At 36.2% G+C, this 23,209-nt stretch overlaps 1 protein-coding gene across 6 annotated transcripts in view; it reads left to right on the plus strand.

The window, feature by feature from the left end:
- LOC139958853 (transient-receptor-potential-like protein) overlaps positions 1-23,209 on the plus strand; it is a 56,921-nt gene that overhangs the window by 11,747 nt on the left and 21,965 nt on the right. For 4 of the 6 annotated variants that reach the window (XM_071956239.1, XM_071956240.1, XM_071956242.1 and 1 more), the window contains exons 11-16: positions 285-519; positions 1,064-1,262; positions 2,968-3,147; positions 4,587-4,628; positions 5,607-5,722; positions 6,422-8,915. In XM_071956239.1, the coding sequence (XP_071812340.1) occupies positions 285-519; positions 1,064-1,262; positions 2,968-3,147; positions 4,587-4,628; positions 5,607-5,722; positions 6,422-6,536 (887 nt within the window). In that variant the 3' untranslated portion in view covers positions 6,537-8,915. Of the gene's footprint in view, positions 1-284; positions 520-1,063; positions 1,263-2,967; positions 3,148-4,586; positions 4,629-5,606; positions 5,723-6,421; positions 8,916-10,438; positions 10,715-23,209 lie in introns of all 6 variants that reach the window. The other 2 variants (XM_071956243.1, XM_071956238.1) reach the window with 1 other exon arrangement.

Consider the following 23,209-nt stretch of genomic DNA (forward strand, 5'->3'; position numbering starts at 1 on the left):
TAGCTTTTAGCGATATAATCTTACAAGGTGACGTCACCCTTTTGGGGGAGAAGGCTGGTTCAGTTCTCGAAAGAGAGATCTTTTTGGGACACTCTCAAAGAGTATCTCTCTCTCTCTTTCTCTCTCTCTGTTAAAAGAGTTGCTTACACCAAAGTGAAAGTACGTTTTAAGAAACTGTAACGTTGCGTAATCAACACCCCCCCCTCGCCCCCACCCCTTTATATTTTTGTATTGTCTGTATATTACACGTTCCATTTAATATCTTCTCTCTCTCTTTTCTACAGTTGCTAATATTTTCACGTTTTTTCGAATGATACACGTCTGTGTGATGCTTCGTTTTATCGGGCCCTTGAAGATTTCTTTCGAGGGTATGTTGGTCCAAAACCTGAGATTTCTCTTCATATTTTCCTTCGTTTGGATATCCTTCGCGATGGGATTTTCTCAACTTTATCGAGGCTTTGAATTACTTGAAAAGTATCAATGCAAAGAAGATTGCCAGGGTCTTTACCCATTCCAAACGTAAGGGACAGGCTTTTAATTTGTTTAATTTTATTTATTTATTTTTTTTGTAATTTTTAAAATTTATATATGTGTATAATCTAACTGCACACAAATGTAGATAAACTGATTGAAATGATAGCAACAGTTCGCATCTGAGCCTTCTAACCTGAACACAACTTCTCAAAATTGAAGTGGGAACCCAATAATCCCTCACCAAGACGAACTTACTCCGAATTGAAACTCATTCTTAAATTCTCACTGTGCTACAACATTCTCACAAATGATTTAAAAAAGGGAAAACATGTTTCAATTTATAGTCTTTATCAACGTCTACCGGGGTCACTTAGGGAGGGGGGGGGTATGGTTTAAGGTCAAATGAAGACTTCAATAAGGGGAGCCCGTCTGATGTAATGTCCCAAGCGGACGCCCAAGCTCCCAAGGCTCATGCAGGTGTTCAGCATCGCCGATTTAAGTTCATATTTAGGCTACAGGCTACATTAATGTGCGTTACTTTAATGTGTGTGTGTGTGTGTCATTTCAATATTTGATGTTTTTTTTTTAGTCTTCAGCATTCGATGTCAACTCTCTTTTGGGGTTTATTTGATCTATTGGACCTCGAGATCTTTAATATCGACACAGTGGAGACTTCACTTCAACAAACAGTTGGATATCTACTCTATGCCGCTTACTGCGTTATTGCTGTACTCATAATGCTGAATGCTTTAATCGCGATGATGAGTAACCACTACACACATATTGAGGTATGTACATATACAACGTGATAAAAAACAGTGACGTATATAGGAAGAAATCAAAAAAGAGTATGGTTCTGGGGGGCGGGGCAGGGGCAGAAAACCGGTAGAGTCTACATAAGGCTAAAGAAAATCCTGCTAGGATCGAAACGTCAGGCCAACTTACTTTTACATGCATTCTCCTACACAGGCTGTCTAGTGGATAAGCAGTTTGCTAACAGTTTTATTTTATGTTGACTACATAAGAACGAATTTTTGTTGTGTAGAAGATATGGTGGGCCCAGATGGGACACTGAAAATTTCGACCATTTGAAAAAAAAATCTAAACCACGGAGTTCATTGTTTCATCGAAATTGTGAGTTTTCATCTCAAAATTTGAACTTTTCATGTCATAATTACCACAAAAAAAAATAATTTAGACGTATTATGAGTTAAATGGAACGAAAAATTGATCAGCTGATTGCCAAGCGCTCACTTTTGTTAAATATCAATGGATTCATATATGAGGGATCTAGCAATGCCGTGGAGTAGATTCCTAGCTGAGAATGACAGGAGGCATAGACCCATCAGCTCACTTTTTCCGTATGTAGGGCAGCGACCACTCTGGTCCTGTTCCTACACCTACACACAAACTGTAAGAATAGTAGAACTGGTCTTCAAATCATCGCCGGATTTAGATCCAATGGACAAATAATATAGGGACGTATCTAGAGGGCCTTAAGGTCAAAGGTCACCCTGCCCCTCTCCCCCTCCCCCCGCTCCACAACTAAAATGATCAAAGGGCCTATGTGAATACTTCCAGACAATATTTACCAACTTTCTATATGTTCGGTCTCTGTCTACATAACTTAACGGTGGAGGAGGAGGGAAGGGGGGGGGGGGGTTGGTGGTGTCAACCACATGGTACCTCGTAGGAAATCGAGATAATGTTAATCTGATTCGAAAAAAAATGCATCAGTGCTTAAAATTGTTGACGATGGTCAGTCGCGGCAAGCTTTCGGACAACGGTCAAGCAATGATTTAATGATGTAATCTGTCTGAAGTATATAAATGCCAAAAGTTTTATTATAGCTCAGCATCGGAAAAATCACGACAGTGTACTTGAGAGTTAGTATATTGTGTTTCATTTTACAAGTGCTGTATTATACATTTTGCTTTTAAATCATTAAATTTCGTTAAAGTTTTCTTAATGTCCTAAGTGCTAAATGCTTTCAACCATCTTTCGCGAAAGGACGTTTTAGTAAAAAAAAACTCCTCTATGAAGATTACATTTTATCACTATTATTATGCTTAATATTCCTTTACATGCTAAGCAACTGTTTGCAAGAGTGTTTATAACAAATCTAATCAGTTCGTTTTTCTTTTGTATTTCATGTTTACTAACATTATATATATTTATCCTTGCTGTTTATATATAATGTTCTTTTATGCAATGTACACAGAGTTGGTTTTTAAAAAAAAACAATTATTCCATAACAGATTCCAAAATATATATACTGCGTTTGGATAATGCGTTCCCAGAACAACAAATTTTAATTGGCTTAGACCTAAAATACAGTATACCGGTAGTCTGCATGGTATAGAACATAAGGGATTTCAGTCTTTAAATGACAATTACATGTTCATTTAATGGCTCCCTCCCTCATAGATAAAACTGTTATTTTTAAATATATCATAGGAAAAATTAATAAATACTGTTTCTTTTAATCTTTAGGAAAATGCCGAAGTAGAATGGCGATTTGCTAAAACGGAATTTATGATCGATTTTATGGAATACGCCTCACTTATTCCAGTTCCTTTGAATCTTGTTTCATCCTTGTTCTACTGTATAACATTAACGTTTCGAACGATTTGGAGAAAGTTGTTCGGAAGGGCTTCCAAGAAGGGGCCACAGGTAAAAATAGAAACCCGCATTCCTTCATGAACAAGTTTATTACAATTTTACGTATAGGTACCGCACCACAATTAATTGCTCCCGTTGACTTACACACTAAACTCGTTACTTTCCAAAGCCGATAGAGCATTGATGGAAGTTTTCAACTGACGTGTCCTACCCACCATATGCTGATGGCTTGATGGCTATCATAAAAAATTCAACTTTTGCCACCATAAACGTTTCTATTTTGAGCTAGAAGAGCTTAACGTTTATCACAGTGCTCCCCTTCCCATCTGCCAGCTGTCGCTGCGGAATATTCTTGTTTCACCCAAAATTTTCTAAAAATACCTTTAATCACCTTCAATCCTCCAGATTTTTAGACCACTAGTAGTTAATTTCATCCTCTTCAACATCCAAGCAACAAAAAGAATGGTAATGACTCAGAAAATGCCAAACAAATCAATACAGTAGGGCACTTTAGGGCTATTTTCCGACAATGGTTAACCTCTCAATGTGGTGCGATACCTAAATAGACATATAGGCTGGCCTACGTAACTGTGCATCCGTGTAGCCATAAGCATAAGTATATGTATATATTGTACACACAAAGACTAGGAGTGAGTCCGCATACTCATGTACTGGTATTCTAGCTGAGTGCTAAATGAACTCGTGCACACCCTCATGGATTTGGACACGTACTCCGGTACCCGGTGCGTTTTGGAAATTTAGAATGGATAACAGAGCAAGATTGATGCTCGTACTGTATTCGGGTGGGATGGTGGGGGGGGGTGAGGGACTGGGGGGCTGTACCCGTAACGGTAGTAAATGAAATGTTACTTGTACTCATGTTGTTGTACTCGTAAGATATGTATTCCATGATCCAAGGGAGAAGCAACCCCGACGCCATCATCTGACATTGTTTACTATAAAGCATAGGCTACTCCATTGACTTACAAACTAAATCCTCAATATAATATGGTCCCTAAAACTTTGCAGAAGCTTTCACCGGGTAAGAGTTATCGTACCCCTCACTGGGTAACTTACAAATTGACTATTAATGGCACTTTTAATTTTCCGTACCCATGATCGTGTAGATTATTTTAGTTATGGAAAGAGTCCAAACGCTTTCCTCCTTGGAATCCATTCAAGTATACCTCTTATGACTTCATGCATATTTTGTCTGTTACCTGTCAATTTCTATACATAGCGACCTCTATTTTGAAAATATCATACGCCACCCTATATGTTTAGACCAATGGGTTATGTTCTTATAGAACTGAACGCTGTAAACAATTTTTTTTTTAAACATAGATATAAATAAATAAATAATGAATCACATTTATTAAACAAACAGTGATGGAGAAATATACCGAATAAAAAATGCATCGACAAAATATAATACAAAATCACGAAAACTTTTTCCAAAATTCTGCACCGTATTTCTTTCGTTTCTTTAGAGACCCACGATGCACGAATGTAGCTGTATGGAACTCTATGAGGTTTGTATAAAGGGAAAGGATCGAACAGAATAGAAAGTGTGATGTGGTACTTTTTCTCATTATTTTTTCAAATATTTTTTCACATAAAAATGTTTTTCATTTTTTTCACATAAAAATGTTTTTTATTTTTTTCACATAAAAATGTATTTTATTTTTTTCACAAAAAATACACAAAATATTTCACACATGATTTCCTAGGTGCGTTCAGTGTATTTTTTGTAATGAAAGATGAATTTTTCCTTTCTCACTGCATTTTCCATAGTACGTTAACCTTCAGGAAGTCTAACACTTTTTTTGAGTCTGCAGGTGTTATCCCACTAATGCGTATACTTATTAGGCCTATACATCATTGTATAGCGATGGCATAGATGCAGCGATCATAAACTTTGCCCTTATAAAATGTATATCATGGTATTTAAAAACGTTGGTGCTACTAAAGGGTTCTCGCTAAGTGGGACTCCTCTAACACAGTTGTGAAAGTTATAGCAATAAAAATATGTAGTACTATACATTTCTGATAAGCTGTCAGGGCTCTCCGCTTAAACTTCGTGAAGTTTCCTACGAAGAGGAAACCTATGGGACACAAATTATGTAAATTATTCTGCATAATTAAACAATTATTTAGCAGCTGTTTTAAGTAATTTGACTCAAATATTACGTATAGATAAATGCTGCGTTTGAAGAAGAAATTTTTGGTGTTATAAAAACTGCCCTGAAATTGGTCCAGGGTAGTCTTTTCTGAAAGGATAGTGACGTATGCAGTGATGTGTATATGACGTGTACAGGTGATCAAAGGACTTTTTTTGCAGGGGGGGGAGGTGGATTCGTCTAATTTTTCTCCGACAGAATTCTAAAAGTCGCCCGACTGAAATATTTAACCCCCGACGGCCGAGGGGGAGCTCCCCATCCTTTGTGCACGCCACTGAGAGTAAAAAAAAAAAGTTTTATTTTCTTTTGTTTTTCTATGCATCGACTTAGAAAACAATAAGAAGCATCCGAATTCGGTTTCTACAAAGACGGTTCATGAAGATAGAGTCAGAGAGGGAACACGTACAACAGGCAACTCGCTTGGAACAGAAAGTAGATGCATGGAGGTAAAGCTGAAAGAAATGTATTCAAGTTTCCTTTGTCTTAATCTCTGAGGAGCTCTAGTATCTTTAAGAGGTCTATTGTATAAGTTGTTGTGAATAACTATTTTCCTATGAATGTACAAAAACATGAAAAACACTTCAAAGGCAGAAATGTCGAAAAAGAGAAACGAAGAGAAGGATAGGGTTAGGGTTGGGGAAGGCGGTGTAGGAGGGCGAAAGGGGTGGAGGGGGGTGTCTGGGGTGGGGATTGGGAAAACTGAAAAAACGTAAATAGATACTACAGACTGATCATATCTGTCAAACCGATACCAAGATTTATCAGTAATGGCCTTATCTTTTTATTTATTTATTTTTTTTTGCTTTCTAGAAGGTATATAAAAACTTTCCTGCCGGTTGTCTTCCTAGAATGTATTCCATTCATGTAGATGAGTGAATTTGAACACTTATGTGTATCACTAAAAAGTTTGTTACAGCTCCAGGCCCGGTGTCAATTGTGTAGTCCGGGGATGATGGGATAAATAATCATTAATATACTGATTTTTCGTAACGGACTTAAAAGACGAAGAGAACAAAAATAAGCAGCTCAAGAGGTTGCTCGGTGACATAATTGGTCCAGGTTTCCATGGTAAAAGACCAAAGGCCTAACATGCATGAGAAATACGCGTATAATGAGGAATGTAATTTTTTTCTCTTTTCTTGCAGGTCAGATCTGACAGAAATCATTCGTACCACTGAAAATATTGTGAGCCAGCTGCAGCAGTTATCGATCGCAAAAGAAAACGAAGGAAACAAAAACCAATCTACAACGAAGACGTGATCTGAAGTTGATCGATTATATTTAATAACCGAATTATAGGTCGCATGAAAACGGTTTTTCACTCAATTTTTACGGCACTTTTCCGAAAAAAAATGTAACAAAGACAGGAACGAATGTCATCATGAAAAACTATGACGTCACTGCGAATCTCTCATACACAGAATCATTTTGCAAAATATTGTGAGAATCAAATTATGAAATGCAGCTGCAGGAATTATCGATCAGCGACAGGAGTTATCGATCAGTGTTATCTTTGCCAGTGGCTCTTACTTGGATAAGTCCCACAATTCTGGGAAGAAAAAACACGCCAAAACGTAGAAGGCTACTATATTAGTGGGCATTAAGTTTAAAGGCTATGGACACTAGTGCGCCCTTTAGCACTGTGCGATTGCAAACCGATCAGTCCGCCCCTGCAGAGGGTCATGCATGCAGTTATGCATGAGGGTCATGCATGCATGCATTTGCCTCAACTTAAAACTATGTTCACGTCATTGTCTATATGCTGTATGATCTATAAGATGTCCCCCGGGTTATATGAACTTTTAGTGATCAATCGTGAAGCCTTGGATGGTTGTCCTTACAAAGAGACTAACCTTGACGTTTTGCACCCACACTACGCTAGATTTTGGTTACCCTATTTACTTACCGGTAGCCTATAACAGTATCCTCATAACATATCGTAAAAACTATCCAACAACCCACATACCCCCTTACTGTCCAACATACTCTTATATTCCATCAGGCTATAAAGTTGATGGTTAGCAAAGTTGTCCAAGTTCTTTCATCTATTAGACCAATTATTTAAGTAGAATCACCACTTTTCTTGTCAGTTCTGGGAAAATTTTAGGGTAATGACCGCCAGAAGGTTTCAGGAAGTGCTAGTTCCCATCGTCGAACAATAAAAACCACCAATCGTTTTCGGTGATGTTTGCAATAGGATCGCACGAATCCCATTGTCTTCGGTGTAAACGTTACTCTTTGACAGTGGCACCCAACTGAATTACCTGCCATTCATCATAGGATGGCAAGTTTCCGTCGAATTGTCACCTCTGAAAACCAACAAGCACCTCTTTGACCGGTTACAAAAAGGAGGAAAAAGAAAGAATTTTGTAGCAGGTGTAAGAAAATACCAATGGGGCATAAGAAAATGCTGAGGTGGGCACTTCTAAGTACAATCTTAACGATGGTATCTGAGCTAACAATGTTATACTTGCGTGTTTCAATGTGTAGCAGACGTGTAGTGTGGGTACCATATTCCGAGTACGTGTACAGCATATCGTATGTGTGTTGGTACTATTCTAGTAACGTCCAAACCATAGATAGATAAATAACATTTATAAAGCCCCACAATGGAACATATATAAATATACATAAATATATATACATTAATTAAATATATATTATACATATATATATATATATAACCAGGCAAAGTGGTTACGTAATGTCAGTGCTTGGACTCAACGATAATCAGAATAATAATAGTAATAGTTGACAATAGGGCCTCTGTTTTAATCGGGAAGAAGAAATATTATTATGAAGTATAATTTATCTACGGATTTATACAGTCTCTTTTATCGTTCTAATTTTAATCTGTGAATATTTAAATGTGTTCACTGGTGTGGGTTTAAACTGATGCAACGGCTCTGTGACGTCATCAGGCACGGTTTGATGACTTGGAGTGAGTTAGCTAGAGGTCATGACTGAAGCAGAAATAGTATAAATAAACTGTTGACAATGTTTTAATAGAAAAGTTTACTATCAACTCATTCTGATTACATAATTTTTCTGATCAAATTTATTAAGCAATAGATGGTTACCACCCGTAACAATATAACTGACAGATGGAAACCACCCGTGAGGAAAATAATGTCACCGTGATTTAAGAATGTAAACGTACTTTATAGATAAAAGCATAATAAGAACATGAATATCGGTGACTTTTTAGGACATCAAGAGTATTATTCACTGGCATTGGTAGATCCACACCGATGCTGGAAGTTAAAAATGCCACCGGTTTTTCAGCACCTGTAAATGCCCAACGATAAGAGCATTAGCTAGCTAACCCAATCGATTTCAAGCCCATAATAGATCTTGGACTAAACAAACGAGTATTAGTACATATGAATAACAACAGGCGCGTGGAAGTGTGTCTGTAAGACGATAAAGAAGAAAATACCAGTGTACTTAATAAGGTTATTACAACAGTCATCAATGTGTTGTCCTATGAACAGCCTCCCGTCAACTAAAAGACCCCGATATTTTTTACACAGACTGCATTTAGAGAGTTTCGAACCATTAAATGACAAGAATTCGGGACAAGGATGATCATAATCACGCTCATGAAAAATGTTGTAATGAGTTTGACCAGAATGCAAGGTAAGTTTGTTAACATCAAACCAAGTTTTGAGGTTCCCTAACACGATAATCACAGGCCTAGGCTCGGTGAGATTTATGCAATTTTCGCCATGAAAGAGACAGGCTTTCGATTCATCGGAAAATATAGTCTCAAAGACATCATTGACGTAACTTCAGAATCAAAGGTATGAAGAGAGACCCCCGAGCCTGGAAACCAGTAGAATTATTAGCCTTGTATTTCAAAACAAAGAACAATCGAAGATCATATTTTTATGTTACAAAATGTTATATTTTTAATCACTTCCATTGTTGATGTTTCTCCCCTGGCCCTCTTTGAACTCCCTTGTCTGGGTCTGTAAGGTATAGTTACGCGAAGTGTCCTCTCCCCCTGACTCCCTCATTAATCTGTTTGATCATCTTGGTTAGCCCATCAGTATTATGGCATGCGTCATATGGAGTATACAAGAGAACTGCACAATTGCACTATAAAGACTGACGGTACATGTTATGGAATTCACGACTCAAACGGGGTACCTGGCCTGTCTAATACTCAACATGGCAAGCCAACAGGGCCACAACGGATGTCCTATATACACGTGTGTCATGCCCTAACCATTGGGTATTATGTTACGCGCTGTCGAAATTCGCGACGCTTTCACAAACGTATCACATGAGTGAAAACGCAGCACTGGCTTATTGTATTGAGCATGCGTATAGTGCGTTCTAAGTTTTGAAGCGCTTTTACCTATACATGCACCGTGTGGACGAACTCTTTTCTTTGATCTCCTTGCTGACCTTTAACCTTGAATCAACACCACCACTTTCGCATACAAATTTAAGAAAAAACAACATTATTTTAACAATTGATACAACAAATAAGCTATATTTGGCTCCAGTGTTTTTACCGATTATGGTAGCTGATACTACATCGAGAAATTATTACCTAAATTTTCATTTACTTTTGGTCATTTGTTTCAATTACATGGTTCATAAATAGAGAGCAAACACTAATCTTACGCAAACAATCGAACAACAAAATAACCCTTCCCTTTAAGCTAAGAGAATGCTGATCAAAGGATTTCACATCACAACAATTGTGTAAATTTTAAATGAAAAAACAACCCGAACCGCGTCTCTCAGCATACTACAGGATTGCAGCGACGATCTATATTAGGTGATTTCTTGCACAGCGATGCATTTAACACAAGTCAAATGATATGCGGATTTTCCCACAAAAATCTGGAAAAGTGTAAAATTTTCACCAAATTGCTTTTTGGATTCTTTGAAAGCTTGTGTTTAGATTGTCTTTATACCACGAGCTGTGATTGACAAGCGAAAGTGCAGGGTTATAGGCGCTAAAGTAGACAAGAAGTGCCTCCTCTTTCACGCTATGTGTATATGTCTTGGCAAATTTGGTTAACATGTATCGCGAAGAATAACGTACATCTATATAGTTATTTTTAAACTGCCCAGATTTAAATGCGATAAACTTACCTGTTTATCTTCATCATATATTGTGGGGCTCAGTGTATAACTATTTACAGACTCGGGATCAATTTCTTTTCTCTGGAAAACGAAAGAAAAAAAAGCGAGAAACGAAAGAAAGAAGGAAAAGGTGCATACAGTCTAATCAGATTATCCTCAAAAAGTGTGAAGCTCGGATATGGATTTGGAAGCTGTGATTTCGTCTGAGAAATTGTACGAAACAGCACAGAGTTAACAACGGCCGTATATACAGATAAAGTTATATTAAGACCAGGTTTTAATATTTATCTCTTTTGAATGCGACAAGGAAGAATCAAGCATTTCGTCCAACCATGGTAAGTCCTTACTTGTTTTGTTTATCTTTTCATTTAAAATCATTTGATATGGAAACTTGAATATATACAAAAGACTTATGTATTAAAGGTTGATAAATGGCTTTACGATGAGTTATATGTACGGTATAGGATAAGTCTATTTATACATATAGTGTGTTAGGTAGAAATTATGGTAGAGATTCTATAGGTTTAATTATTAACAAAGATCATATACAGACTAATATTATACTGACAACCATAGGTATATCTAAAATATTATAATATATATAAATTATAATATTTATAAATATCTTATGAATGCTGCATTAATTTTTTATAATACTACACACCATAAGAAATTTCTAAAACGAAGAATTTAGTTATTAATTTAAAGTGACGTGGTTTAATTCTTTATTTTTTTATTTGTTTGTATTGCATGAAAAACCGAAGGTTCTTGCAAAAGTATATATGAGCGTTAATTCATGTGCATTCGGACGACATGCCCTGACCGTTAAGTTTTATCGTTCTATAATCGTTGACATTTCAGATATTATTTTGGAGAAAATAAAGTAAATAATTTGAATTGATCTGGAGACAAATTAGAATGCTGCTTAAATCAAATGCCAGTTTTGCTGTATACATACAGCAGTAAAGATTTCTCGTTTCTTTTGGTAAATGCAATAAGGCGAAACGGAATTACTAAATGCCCAAGTCTTCAGTTATATAGTTCAATGACTAAAATAGTGTGAGGCTCGATATAGACATATAGGTTACTATACTGTGTATGATAATTGGAATACCGCAGCGATGTGGGGGGGGGGGAGTGGGGAGGGGGGTGTTGATGTACATAATACCAAGGAGAATAATTTCATGTGTTGTTGGTTACGTTATATAACGTGCGAGAAGCAAGCAAACAAGACTTAATAAGTGATCAGGGAAGCTGGCTTAAAATCAGAGAAGGAAATGATAAGTTCATTGGCATTTTGAGTCAGTAAAGATTCTCTGAATATTAATGAACTGAAAGATTACATGGTAGACCTATTTTGATGAACGATTAGGAAGCGATTTGGGAGGGGGGGGGACCTCCATTTAGATATTTAGGATAAGGGAAGAAGATCTTTATCTATACAATTACTAAAAGCATTTTTGCAGAGACAAGTAAAATGACAAACTCAGTCTTCTGTGTTGATCAAGAAAAATACGTTCAATGTGCTTTGATTATACTAATGCAACGACAAATGATTCCATATTTGTGTAATTTCTGTTGTGATGTTTGAGCTCTATCTTGGATCTCCTCATAGGAAAAACAAAGGTTATTTTGGGTTACAATCTGTGGTAATTTTTTTTTTTTTAACTACGATGATATATTTCCAGGTCAGGCGACATTATTTTATATGTATACTATTGTCATTAGTTTGACATTTAAAATAATCGTCATTGTTATAAACCGGGAATCAGATAAAAAGTATAAAATACATCAGAATCAGGACTAACAACAACATTCAACATAAACATCAATAACACTCATCGTCAACAACACTCAACATAAACAACGACTAAAGCAAGAACAAGAAATATGATAAGTAAATGGTGTCAACGACAACAATCTCATGCCAAAAAAAAAACTAAATGAAAAATGAGTAAATTACAGAAAGAATAATAGAAGCAATAATTAATAACTGGAACAACAATGAGAGAAATATCAACAACAACAACGTAATATGCCGTAGCAACAACATCAACAAGGATCAACGAATGGTGTCAGCGACAACTCTGTCAGAATGGAAACGTTCAACAGGTGAAAACAAAGAACAACAAAGACAAAAAATAAATGTAACAAAAGTAAAAACTGCAACATCAATAAGAGAAAAGAGGATAACGGAATACATTTTTGTTAAAATTAACTTGTTTGATTAATTACGGAAATTATCTTAAATCTCCTCTCGGTACATGAGGAGTAAAACATTGCTAAACATGGAAAGCACTTTTAGAAGTATCAGGAGTCAACAACAAATAACCTTTTGTTTGCTGACTGCTTCCAGGAAGAAAAATATAACAGTAAAACATAAATCATAAGTTTTCTTTGTCGGTCGACTGGTAAAGGAGACTCCCATCAGACATATGTTGTTGCAGTGCGCCCTCAACATGGTACCACAATCCCTAAACTCCGTACACACGGCTAGAATTTGAACATTCGTACACAAATTTGTTTTGATTTATCATCTGTTATTCTCATTCTCACCTTTCCGATGATGATAGTGGTGGTGATGATGATGATGATGATGATGATGATGATGATGATGATGATGATGATGATGATGATGATGATGATGGTGGTGGTGGTGGTGGTGATGATGATGGTGGTGGTGGTGGTGGTGGTGATGGTGGTGATGACGATGATGACGATGATGACGATGATGACGATGATGACGATGATGACGATGATGACGATGATGACGATGATGACGATGATGACGATGATGACGATGATGATGATGATGATGATGATGATGATGATGATGATGATGATGATGATGATGATGATGATGATGATGATGATGATGATGATGATGATGATGATGATGATGATGATGATGATGATGATGATGATGATGATGATGATGATGATGATGATGATGATGATGATGATGATGATGATGATGATGATGATGATGATGATGATGATGATGATGATGATGATGATGATGATGATGATGATGATGATGATGATGATGATGATGATGATGATGATGACTCCAATCGCAAAGAAATTCACTGAAGACTTCCTCGGTCGATAAGTAATGTGACCATAAAAATTGGTGAATATGAAAATTGTCACAAAATTATAAATTTACCGTAGAATAAATAACCGAAAAATTGTCAAAGAATTACTGAAAGAGAATTTTAGGTCATTTAGGCATATCAAGCAGTATTTGTATAATAATATATTCAGAGATCAGTAGCATTAGTGGCATCAGCGTTCAATGTGTCCCTATTTAACCAGGGCTTCCATGACCCACGGGCCAATGTCGCCCGCGAAAGATTTTCAAAAGTCCGGTCCCCCACAAAAAGACAAGAAAAGAAATCTGGCCACAGTTTTTATTCGATTTAATCAGGTATGCGGGCCCTGGGTGTCTTGGGGCTTCAGTCACCTACCAACCGACACTGGCCATTGTTCAATATATAAATAAAGCGAGAGTTTGTCTCTCTCTCTACGCCCTTTGCTTCAGTCATGTTTTAAATGTCCCTCGTAGACAATTACTTTAGCACTCCTGCTATGCACTGTTGCCGAACGCATTTGGTACAATCAATCAATTTTCAGCCATAGCGGTTAATTTCAGCCATAGCGGTTATTTTCAATTGTGATTAAATAAGGGAAAAAAAATCAACATATTTTATGGCGATATATAATTGTGTTTTTTTTTTACAAATAGAGGGCGTGGCCTTTATGACTACTGGCGTAGAAGATACAGAAAAAAATTCAAAAAATGTTGCCTCTGAGCAAAGCGAAGAATTTTAATTTCTAGAGTTGTCGTTAAATTTGTTTCACCGTTTGGTTGCGTCAATCGTCACCCTTCCCATTTCCCTACCCCGTCCCCTACCTTCCTCCTCCACCTCCCCTTACCCTTACCTCTTCATCTCCCCTTATCCTTCCCCTACACAACCTTGGGACTTAGGGGAGTGACGTCAGTATTATATGTAACGTACACAATATTTAATTGGCTCATTACGCTTAACATCTTAGTATTCCTATTGTCGTGTTTATATTGTTTCCATTCTTTCTGTGGGTCTCCTAAAGTATGAGAGAAACTAAAGAAAAAGGGACAAAAATAGATTTATTTCCGGCAAATAACTCCATGAGACCAACCGTTCTGTTAAAATGGAATTTGTTTAAACAATAGATCATGCATGAATAATCATTTATATGGAAATAATTACCGCTATTTTATTTAAGAAATCGGTTCGTGTGGTTTAATCACGGAGCCTAATTGTTCGTGGTATGTGTTCGTTTTCTTCGTTAACACCAAATGATTTAGTTATTTATCAATTCAATGAGAAAATGATTATGAATACCCAAAAATAGAACACAAATAATGTATTTATTCAAATGCAGAAAAAAAACATGGATAAAAAAACTAGAATTGTAATTAATTGGATGTGAACTAAAAAATGAAAAGAGTGAAGAAATTATGCATGAATTTCTAATGTCATCTATAAGAATCCAAAGCGTCTAAAATTAGTCACTGCACCTTTTATTTCAGGAAATTACGTCAGGAAAACTTGATATTACGCCAAAAAATGTTGACCTTGCGAAATATGGTAGTTACTCTCTATGGATGAGAGGAAATTACTTGTTGGTATACTTTAAATCCAAGAACAATTAGGGTAAATTCACAGAATCAAGTTTTATTACGGAATAGACACAGAAGTGAAAACTAAAAAAGCCAAAAAATGAAAAAGAGAGGAAGAAAGAGCTTTAGAGAGAGGGACGGAAGGAGGTGGGGTGGGGGGGGGGCAGGGTCACCTCTTCCCCTAGCATAATTTTCGTGTCAAGAAAGTTTGAGTAACTTTTAAAGCAGCTCCTTTAAAAATTGTTTGACTTATTCAGACATAATGATCAGCTGTTTTCGACTTTGCGACAAACTTTTCACAAATCACTTTATATCCAACAAGACTAAACGTCAGTAAGTTTTTTATTCTTCTATGACATCGGTTGTCTACTTCTGTGGTTTTTGCTTTATTCTCTGCATCGTTACTGATGTTTGTACTACCTTTCGCTTATTAGATTATTATTATTAGATTCCGCTAATTAGTACTGAATGTCAATTGAAAAAAAAGAAGATCCAACCTGATTTCTAAATACACAAAGTATAACCCCTTTCTCTTTATATTGGAATCTGTTGATTTGGGGTGGAATCTGTCTAGTATGTAATATTTGTAAAGAAAGAAAACCGTCATATTCGGAAAAGGGGAGAGTGAGAGTAACAGAAGAGAATTTTTTTTTTGTGTACGAAACGAAACAAAAAAATTCAAACAGTATAATGTGTAGTTAATTCTTATGCGCTTTTTTTTTAAATCCGTATTTATACCTGTTATACTTTGGCATGGTTGTATGTACTGCCACTCGGTTTTATATGGTATTTGTAGTGGCAAGCGAAATAAAGGTACAATCTGGAAATCTTGTATATAGATCCTAGTGCAAAATTAAGTACACGTGTACTCGAGCTTAGAACGTTGTACTCAATGAATTTTTGAATTTTATACAGGTACTCTCATCCATGTTGTTAGTACTCATATTACAAATCTGATATACCTGGCGATAATTTTTTTTTTTTTTTTAAACTCAATGATTTTTTGGGCTGAAAAAATGTTCATGAATTATTAGATTTATTTTGACAATTCCGTCAGAAAAACGACGGAAAAAAGGTATAAAGCTACATTCTGCTTTATTTTCCCAATTTTCTCATTTTAAGGTTTGATTGTGACTCAGGAATCCACATGAGTATCTCTCACAGATGTTTTCGGTATAATTGAATTTATCTTTTTCGGCCTTCTGGATTTTTCTTTCTTTTTTTGTTTTTTTCTTGTTTGAGTCTTTCATGGAGAAGTGGAATTTAAATCAGACATGACTACTGTAAAATTCTATCGGTATTTCACAAGATGACTCCTGGAATAATTGAATTTCCTATTTTTTTTCTGTATATAGAGGAAATCGTGAACTCCGAAAGAACTCGTGAGTAATTTAACGCATCGTCTGTGTGAATCACGAACGATAACAATTTACCTGAGTCACTGGTATCTACAATCCTTCGGCTCGGCGTTTTTTTTTGTGGAGAAAGATAAAAAATATATTTGTTATGATACATTTCAGATCTAGACAACTTGTGAAGGATTGGTTGAGGTGGGTGTGATGGAGGTAGGCTCTGATAAGCAAAGACTTACCATAGTTTTCGTTTCGGCACATACCGTATATCATTAAATGAAAAGAAAAATACAAAAAACATATCGACATTCAAATCAAAAGAAAAAAACAATCCATCAAATAGTAAGTCTCATGAATATTCAGCGATTTCCGTGACGTCACTGATTATGACTTGTACGTATTCCGAATTTCGTGTTTGCGCTTCAATAAAACGCTGGATTGCAATCAGTGGCAAAAATGAGCGTTGGGACGCCAGGTCTGGCAAACTAGGACAATTAGGTCACCGGGCATCCCTTTGAAGTCTTAATTGTTCCTAAAACATACACTTCTCTTCATCCCCCATATTTTCATGGGTTCCATAGGTCACCCAAAGCCTCTGGGCTATGCCCCCTGACCCCCCACCCCCTCGCACTCGCCAGACCTGGCAACAAACAATAGTTTTATGTACAATGCATAATGTTTCTTGTACAAACCACACATTGATTACCCGAGGTGATTTTCCACTCGAACACATAACAATGTGTGGCGCCCTCGTTTATTCGCCTAAGTATTGCCTATACCTGAGTATACCAGGTGCAAACGCGCAATGGTCAATCAAGCCATTTGAGAATATATATTTGAAACAAATTCCCCTGGTTAACCTATAAAGCTTTAATTGGTCGTCTGATTTTATCCTCTGACTTATCGCTTCTTGCAATTAAAGCCACAAAGCTGCAATGAAAACAACAACATAAACAATAATATAAACAACAACAAAACAACAACATGAACAACATTAAAAAATATAAACATAAAAACAACAACATAAACAACAAGAAACCAACTACATAAACAACAGCATAAACAACAACATTAACAGCAACAACATAACCACCAACAACATAAACAACACAAACAACATAAAAAACAACAGAAACAACCACATAAACAACAATATAAACCACAACATAAACAACAACATAAGCAAACACATAAACAACAACATAAACAGCAACATAAACAACATCTTAAACAACAATAAAAACAACAACATAAACACAACATAAACAGCAACAACATAAACAATAATAAAACACAACATAAACAACAACAAAACAAAAACAACAAATAAAATAAAAAAGAAGTCACACGAGTCACACAAAAGTCTTGAACAGACTTAGAAAATTGCGTTGACCAGCGGGTATGTCTTCTATCTCTTCCTACCAAACTCCCGTTCTCAGTAACATTTTCTCCACCACGCCCCGCCCATCGCGACGTCACCGTAAGGACCCTAGCATGTTATATCTGGTAGTCTATTCCATCAACATAATTAGAAAGTTAGATCTCCTTTTGTTTTTCTTTACAAGGCAAAATATTTCCTCAGCCGACTTGCGACGCGCACTTGACTCGCGGGACGTTTTTGGAGATTAATCTAACTTATTGTCCTCTAGCATATATGTGTTCTACAGATCGGTCACATTCATTCAACCCTGTCATAATTCCCCCTTTTTGGACCGCTCGGCGGTTTACCGAGGTGTGAAAGCGCTGTGTAAGCCACAAGAGCGGGTGAACCAATATCTCTATTCATAAGTAAAAAAAGTGCAGTTGGATAGATTTTTGTTTCGTTGAAATCCAGTTCATATCGCAGACCAAAATTGACTCATATTCGTGTGGTTCAGCCTAGAACTGCCTAACGACGTATTAAACAAAAAAAAAAAAAACCAAGTAGCTTCTAGACCTTGAGGCCTATTGTAATCCACATTACAGCTGGAAACAATGTGCTTGTGCACTGTTGCACACATGTTATACCCTGTGTTAAAGTTTGTACCATCATTTACCTGTGAAACAAGGAGGAAGGATAGAAGCAAAGTCGTCTGATACAATATATACAGACCAATTAAAACTGCTACCTTCGCCGTCCGTTAACAAACAGGTAAGTGACCGCTTTACCGGTTTTGCGCTTGTAATTATTAATCTGATTGCAATGCAGAGACGTCTTCATTAGTTTAAATTTTTTTTATTTTGACCTGTATACTAACTATAAGTTCATTTCATGTGGAGTTACATTGTTGTATAGCAGCAGCAATGTCTGTTTAATTGAAAATGTTAATTGAATAAGTCGAGATATTATACATTTATTATGTGTAACAATCGTGTGGTGTCTATATATACCAGTGATATTATTGGGCATGCAATGTATAGGGACAGCACCATACATGATATCATTCTGGTTTAATACAGTAATGTATTAACACAAATAGAGTAAGAGAGTAAGAAAGCGAGAGAGGTGGAGAGAGTGGTGTGTGGGAGTGGGGGGAGGGGGGTAGGGGGCGTGGGCGGATGGACAGACAGAAAGACAGTCAGACAAACAGAACGACCACTAGACATAGAAATGCTCGATGGCTTGAAATAGTTATTGTAGAACCTGCAGACAGAATTGAAATAGCTCTTCTTACTTTGTTCATCGTTTGTATTCCCTTCGGGTGGGGGTACATACTATGGGGGTGGGAGGGGGTGGGGTGGCCGGAGGAATATATTGGAATATACGTTGTTGACAAAATGGGTCGGCCCCCTATTTCCATCCAGTTGCCTGGAATCTTAGGCAGCAGTTTGAATTTGTCGAACCTTTCGTAAAATCTGTAAGAGCACACAAGAAACACCACGCGCGCTTAGCTTCAACTCTCCTCCAATCCATCTCGCCCGAACAGATCAGTAATAGAGTGAAATGGTATCGTGTGCCATTTTGTATGGTCTGATTACGCAATAGGTTGTTGTCCAATTTGACCTTTAAATAGCTGACGAGAGTGACACATTAATCGTAACAAAGGATTACCATAAAATCAAGTTCTGATCAAGAGTATGCTGTTGCCACATATACATCTCTGATTAGAATTGAAATAAATTGTAAGCCCCACCCCTGCCCCTACCCCCCAACAAAAAATCATACTAAATATGAGTCCATTAGCCTTAGGTAAAGGTAAAAGTCACAAATTTTTGAAATTTTCCAATTTTCCTTTTTGTACATGTGATTAATGCAAATAAAATAATATTATGTGGTATAATTATTGTTAAAGAGTAACATGGCATTAAATTACTGTAATAACATGACTAACATTACTGAATTGCTCAGTAGTCTCCATTCCTCTAGTGAAGACATTTTATAGGAATTAATTTGAATAATTACAATCTTATTTTATGTAATAGCCTTCTCGGTCAGTAGTTTGTTAAAATGCTCGACGAAATGCAAAAATCTGCCTTGGGGCGGTGGGGTGGGGTGTACATCACCCCTACTCACCCCCCCCCCCCATTGCAGATATTAATAAATATCGATTAATGATCAGCGATATTTTATCAAAATTACCAACCCCAGCTTCCTTCGCCCCTCCCCCTAAAACAGAGTGCCCCGCAGGTTTGAGAGAAGGGGTCTTGTAGGGTAGGAATATAACCAATTGAGTTGTATAGAAACCTCTGGTATCCGTCCTCGGTGTCGGGCTCGAAAAAATGTCATTTTCCCTCAGTTGCTCAAGGAAGTCCATTCCAAAACAAATGTCATGATTCATTTTGTTCAAGGGTAGGCCTTAACACGCTCAGGGCTTGTAAATGTGCCCGGACCGCCTTCCCCTCCCCCTCTCCCTCCCCAAAGTCATACTGGAATACAAGAATCATGAAGAAACCGTTGCCTATTGCACGAGACGTGTAGTAAGAATTCATACTAGTCCAAAGAGAGAGTTCAAGGCAAGGTATACGTAATTTGATTTTAAGATATCATTTTATTTCTTTAATTAGTGGCAAGCGTCCTTAAGATGATCAACGCCGCCCCCCCCCCCTCACCAAAAGAAAAAAAATGTTAACAAGGAAAAAAAGCTCTTACGAAGGACGTCCATGCTTGTTTCTATTCTATAGTCTTGCACTAACAAATTACTTTGCGTATAATTTGCGCCACTTACTTTTTCTATATTAATGTTTTTCCCCTCGCGGTAATTGCATAAGTGACAGCTTGCGAAAGGATTGGGAAAATCCCTAATCATAGCCCCTTGTTTCCTTTTCTCTTTGTAAATATTGTTCAATTCTTTTATTTTTCTTTCACTGTACCGTAATGGCTGATTAAGCGATTACACAAAACTGAAAGGTGGAATATCTAATTTCACTATTTAATGTTTAGAGATGAGCTCCAAGGCTGAAATTTCTGCTCATCAATTTCTGCCATCTTCCATTTTTAGTTTGTATAGACTTTATACAGCTTTTATAGTTTACAAAGGAAAAGTCGTTAGCAGTTGCGTGGTTCAAATAAAGTTTGCTGTCAAAATGTGTGATCAAGTAGTGCCCTGCGTGCATGATGAAATCTTTATTGTGTCGTGGGGAGGTGAGAGGGATGGGAAGGGTGGGGGTGGGGGGTCAAACCAAAGCGGTCTCGGATTGATACACTATAACAATGCATGTCGCACCGCTTACTTCATTGCGAGAGTCAAGTTTATAAATGGTATCTCTCGAGTTTACAAAATGCCGCCCCCTAGAGTACCGTTAGTACGTGTATACAAATCTATCAGCGGGTGTATATATCATCTTGTTCGTGAGTACCACTACCAGTACTCAAATCCATGGCTGGCGTGTATGAGTACCTACAAGTTATTCAATAGAATACAAGTATGGTATTCGGATACACTACAACTCGTATCTCTGCAGCATATTATAATAAGCGTAGTCGGTGTACACCTTTGAATATAAACTGGCCCGTTGTACATTGGCTCTGACAACCCTCTTTTACTACCTTTACTTTTTCCCCTTCTCTTTGTTAATTGGAGAATAATTCATTATAACATGCGTATAATTATCGTTAATGGTAATTTTTAGCAACAAGTTTGTAACATCGTTATATGTAACTATGTAATTATGTGAAATCTTTATCTATCTGCGACTCTTAAAAGAAATATGTAAAGTCGTATCGGCTTTGTCATTAAAAAGTTTCTCAACAATCTTCGTACTTAGGACTTACAGGACTGGTACCGAGCATTCATGCAAACTATTTATTTTAAAATAATTTGTTTGTTACCTAAACATTTTTGAATTTAAACTTATTCATATTTTAATAGTATTATATATTTGGACCCCAGCTAACGACACGATACGTACGGCTTTTGTTAAGAGAAAAAAAAATTCGCCGCAATTTTTAGTTTACCACTTTGTAGTTTAGCATTGTATAGAAAGATTGTTCTCGCATTTCATCACTTTTGATTCAAAGAATCTGGCGATACGTCTAAAAATAAAATCAATCCCAGTCACGTGACTATATATTTAGTCACAAACTCCGGTCAAGACGATACTAAAAATAAACCATCGTCTTGTTTATTGGAAGTATGCCAACATCTACAAATCTCGCACGGTTAATATATTGAGTCATTGAGGTTTTCAGTGACAAGTTGTTAGCGTATGTACCCCAAAACCGGAGTAAAATGAGTACTTTGGTCACTGAATAATGACATGCTACATGCCATATATATATATATATATATATATATATATATATATATATATATATATATATATATATATATATATATATATATATATATATATATATATATATATATATATATATAATATATATATATATATATATATATATATATATATAAATATATATATATATATATATATATATATATATATATATATATATATATATATATATATATATATATATATATATATATATATATGTATATGTGTAGGTGTAGGTGTAGGTGTAGGTGTGTATGTATGTATGTTACCCTTCCCTCTACCTCTAAGTCTGAATGCCGAAACCGGAGTAAAATGAGTACTTTGGTCACTGAATAATGACATGCTACATGCCATATATATATATATATATATATATATATATATATATATATATATATATATATATATATATATATAAATATATATATATATATATATATATATATATATATAAATATATATATATATATATATATATATATATATATATGTATATGTGTAGGTGTAGGTGTAGGTGTGTATGTATGTATGTTACCCTTCCCTCTACCTCTAAGTCTGAATGTCCACCATCCCCTACACTGACCTCAGCTTGACGCAAGGGTCAAGAGTATTTACCTCACGTTATACTCTGTGTCATATAACCCTATCGGTCACTTCAAAGCTTGGTTCTATTTTCTGATACTATAAATTGCACTCAAAAAAAAGCAGATAGAAAAAAAGGGGACAGATATAAATAGTAGGGTTCAACCATTCGAGGTTTTCATCAAGTTCATGCCTCAATGAAACTACAATAAACTATGAAATAAGATTCACGTGGAGTATGGTAGGCTTTCTAAGAAACTGTTATTGGACCCAGGATAGTCAGGGAGACAATTTTTGTCCGATAGAGAAGTTACTCTAAGTAGATTGATTGAAAGACAAATTACAGAACATTGCCCCTTTATTTCCAAATATTCAGGTTTGTTCATCAGCCGAGGTCAAAAAAAAAAATTAAAAAATTAAAAATAGGTCTGTTTCGGCCTTTCGGAGAAGTGTTGTTTCAACTTTGACCGAGTAGATGTTTGTTTCTACTCCTAACCTTTAAAAGACGTCACAGTTATAGCCATCCCCCCCCA

The sequence above is a fragment of the Apostichopus japonicus genome, chromosome 18, assembly GCF_037975245.1.
Source record: "Apostichopus japonicus isolate 1M-3 chromosome 18, ASM3797524v1, whole genome shotgun sequence".
Classification (NCBI taxonomy): domain Eukaryota; kingdom Metazoa; phylum Echinodermata; class Holothuroidea; order Aspidochirotida; family Stichopodidae; genus Apostichopus; species Apostichopus japonicus.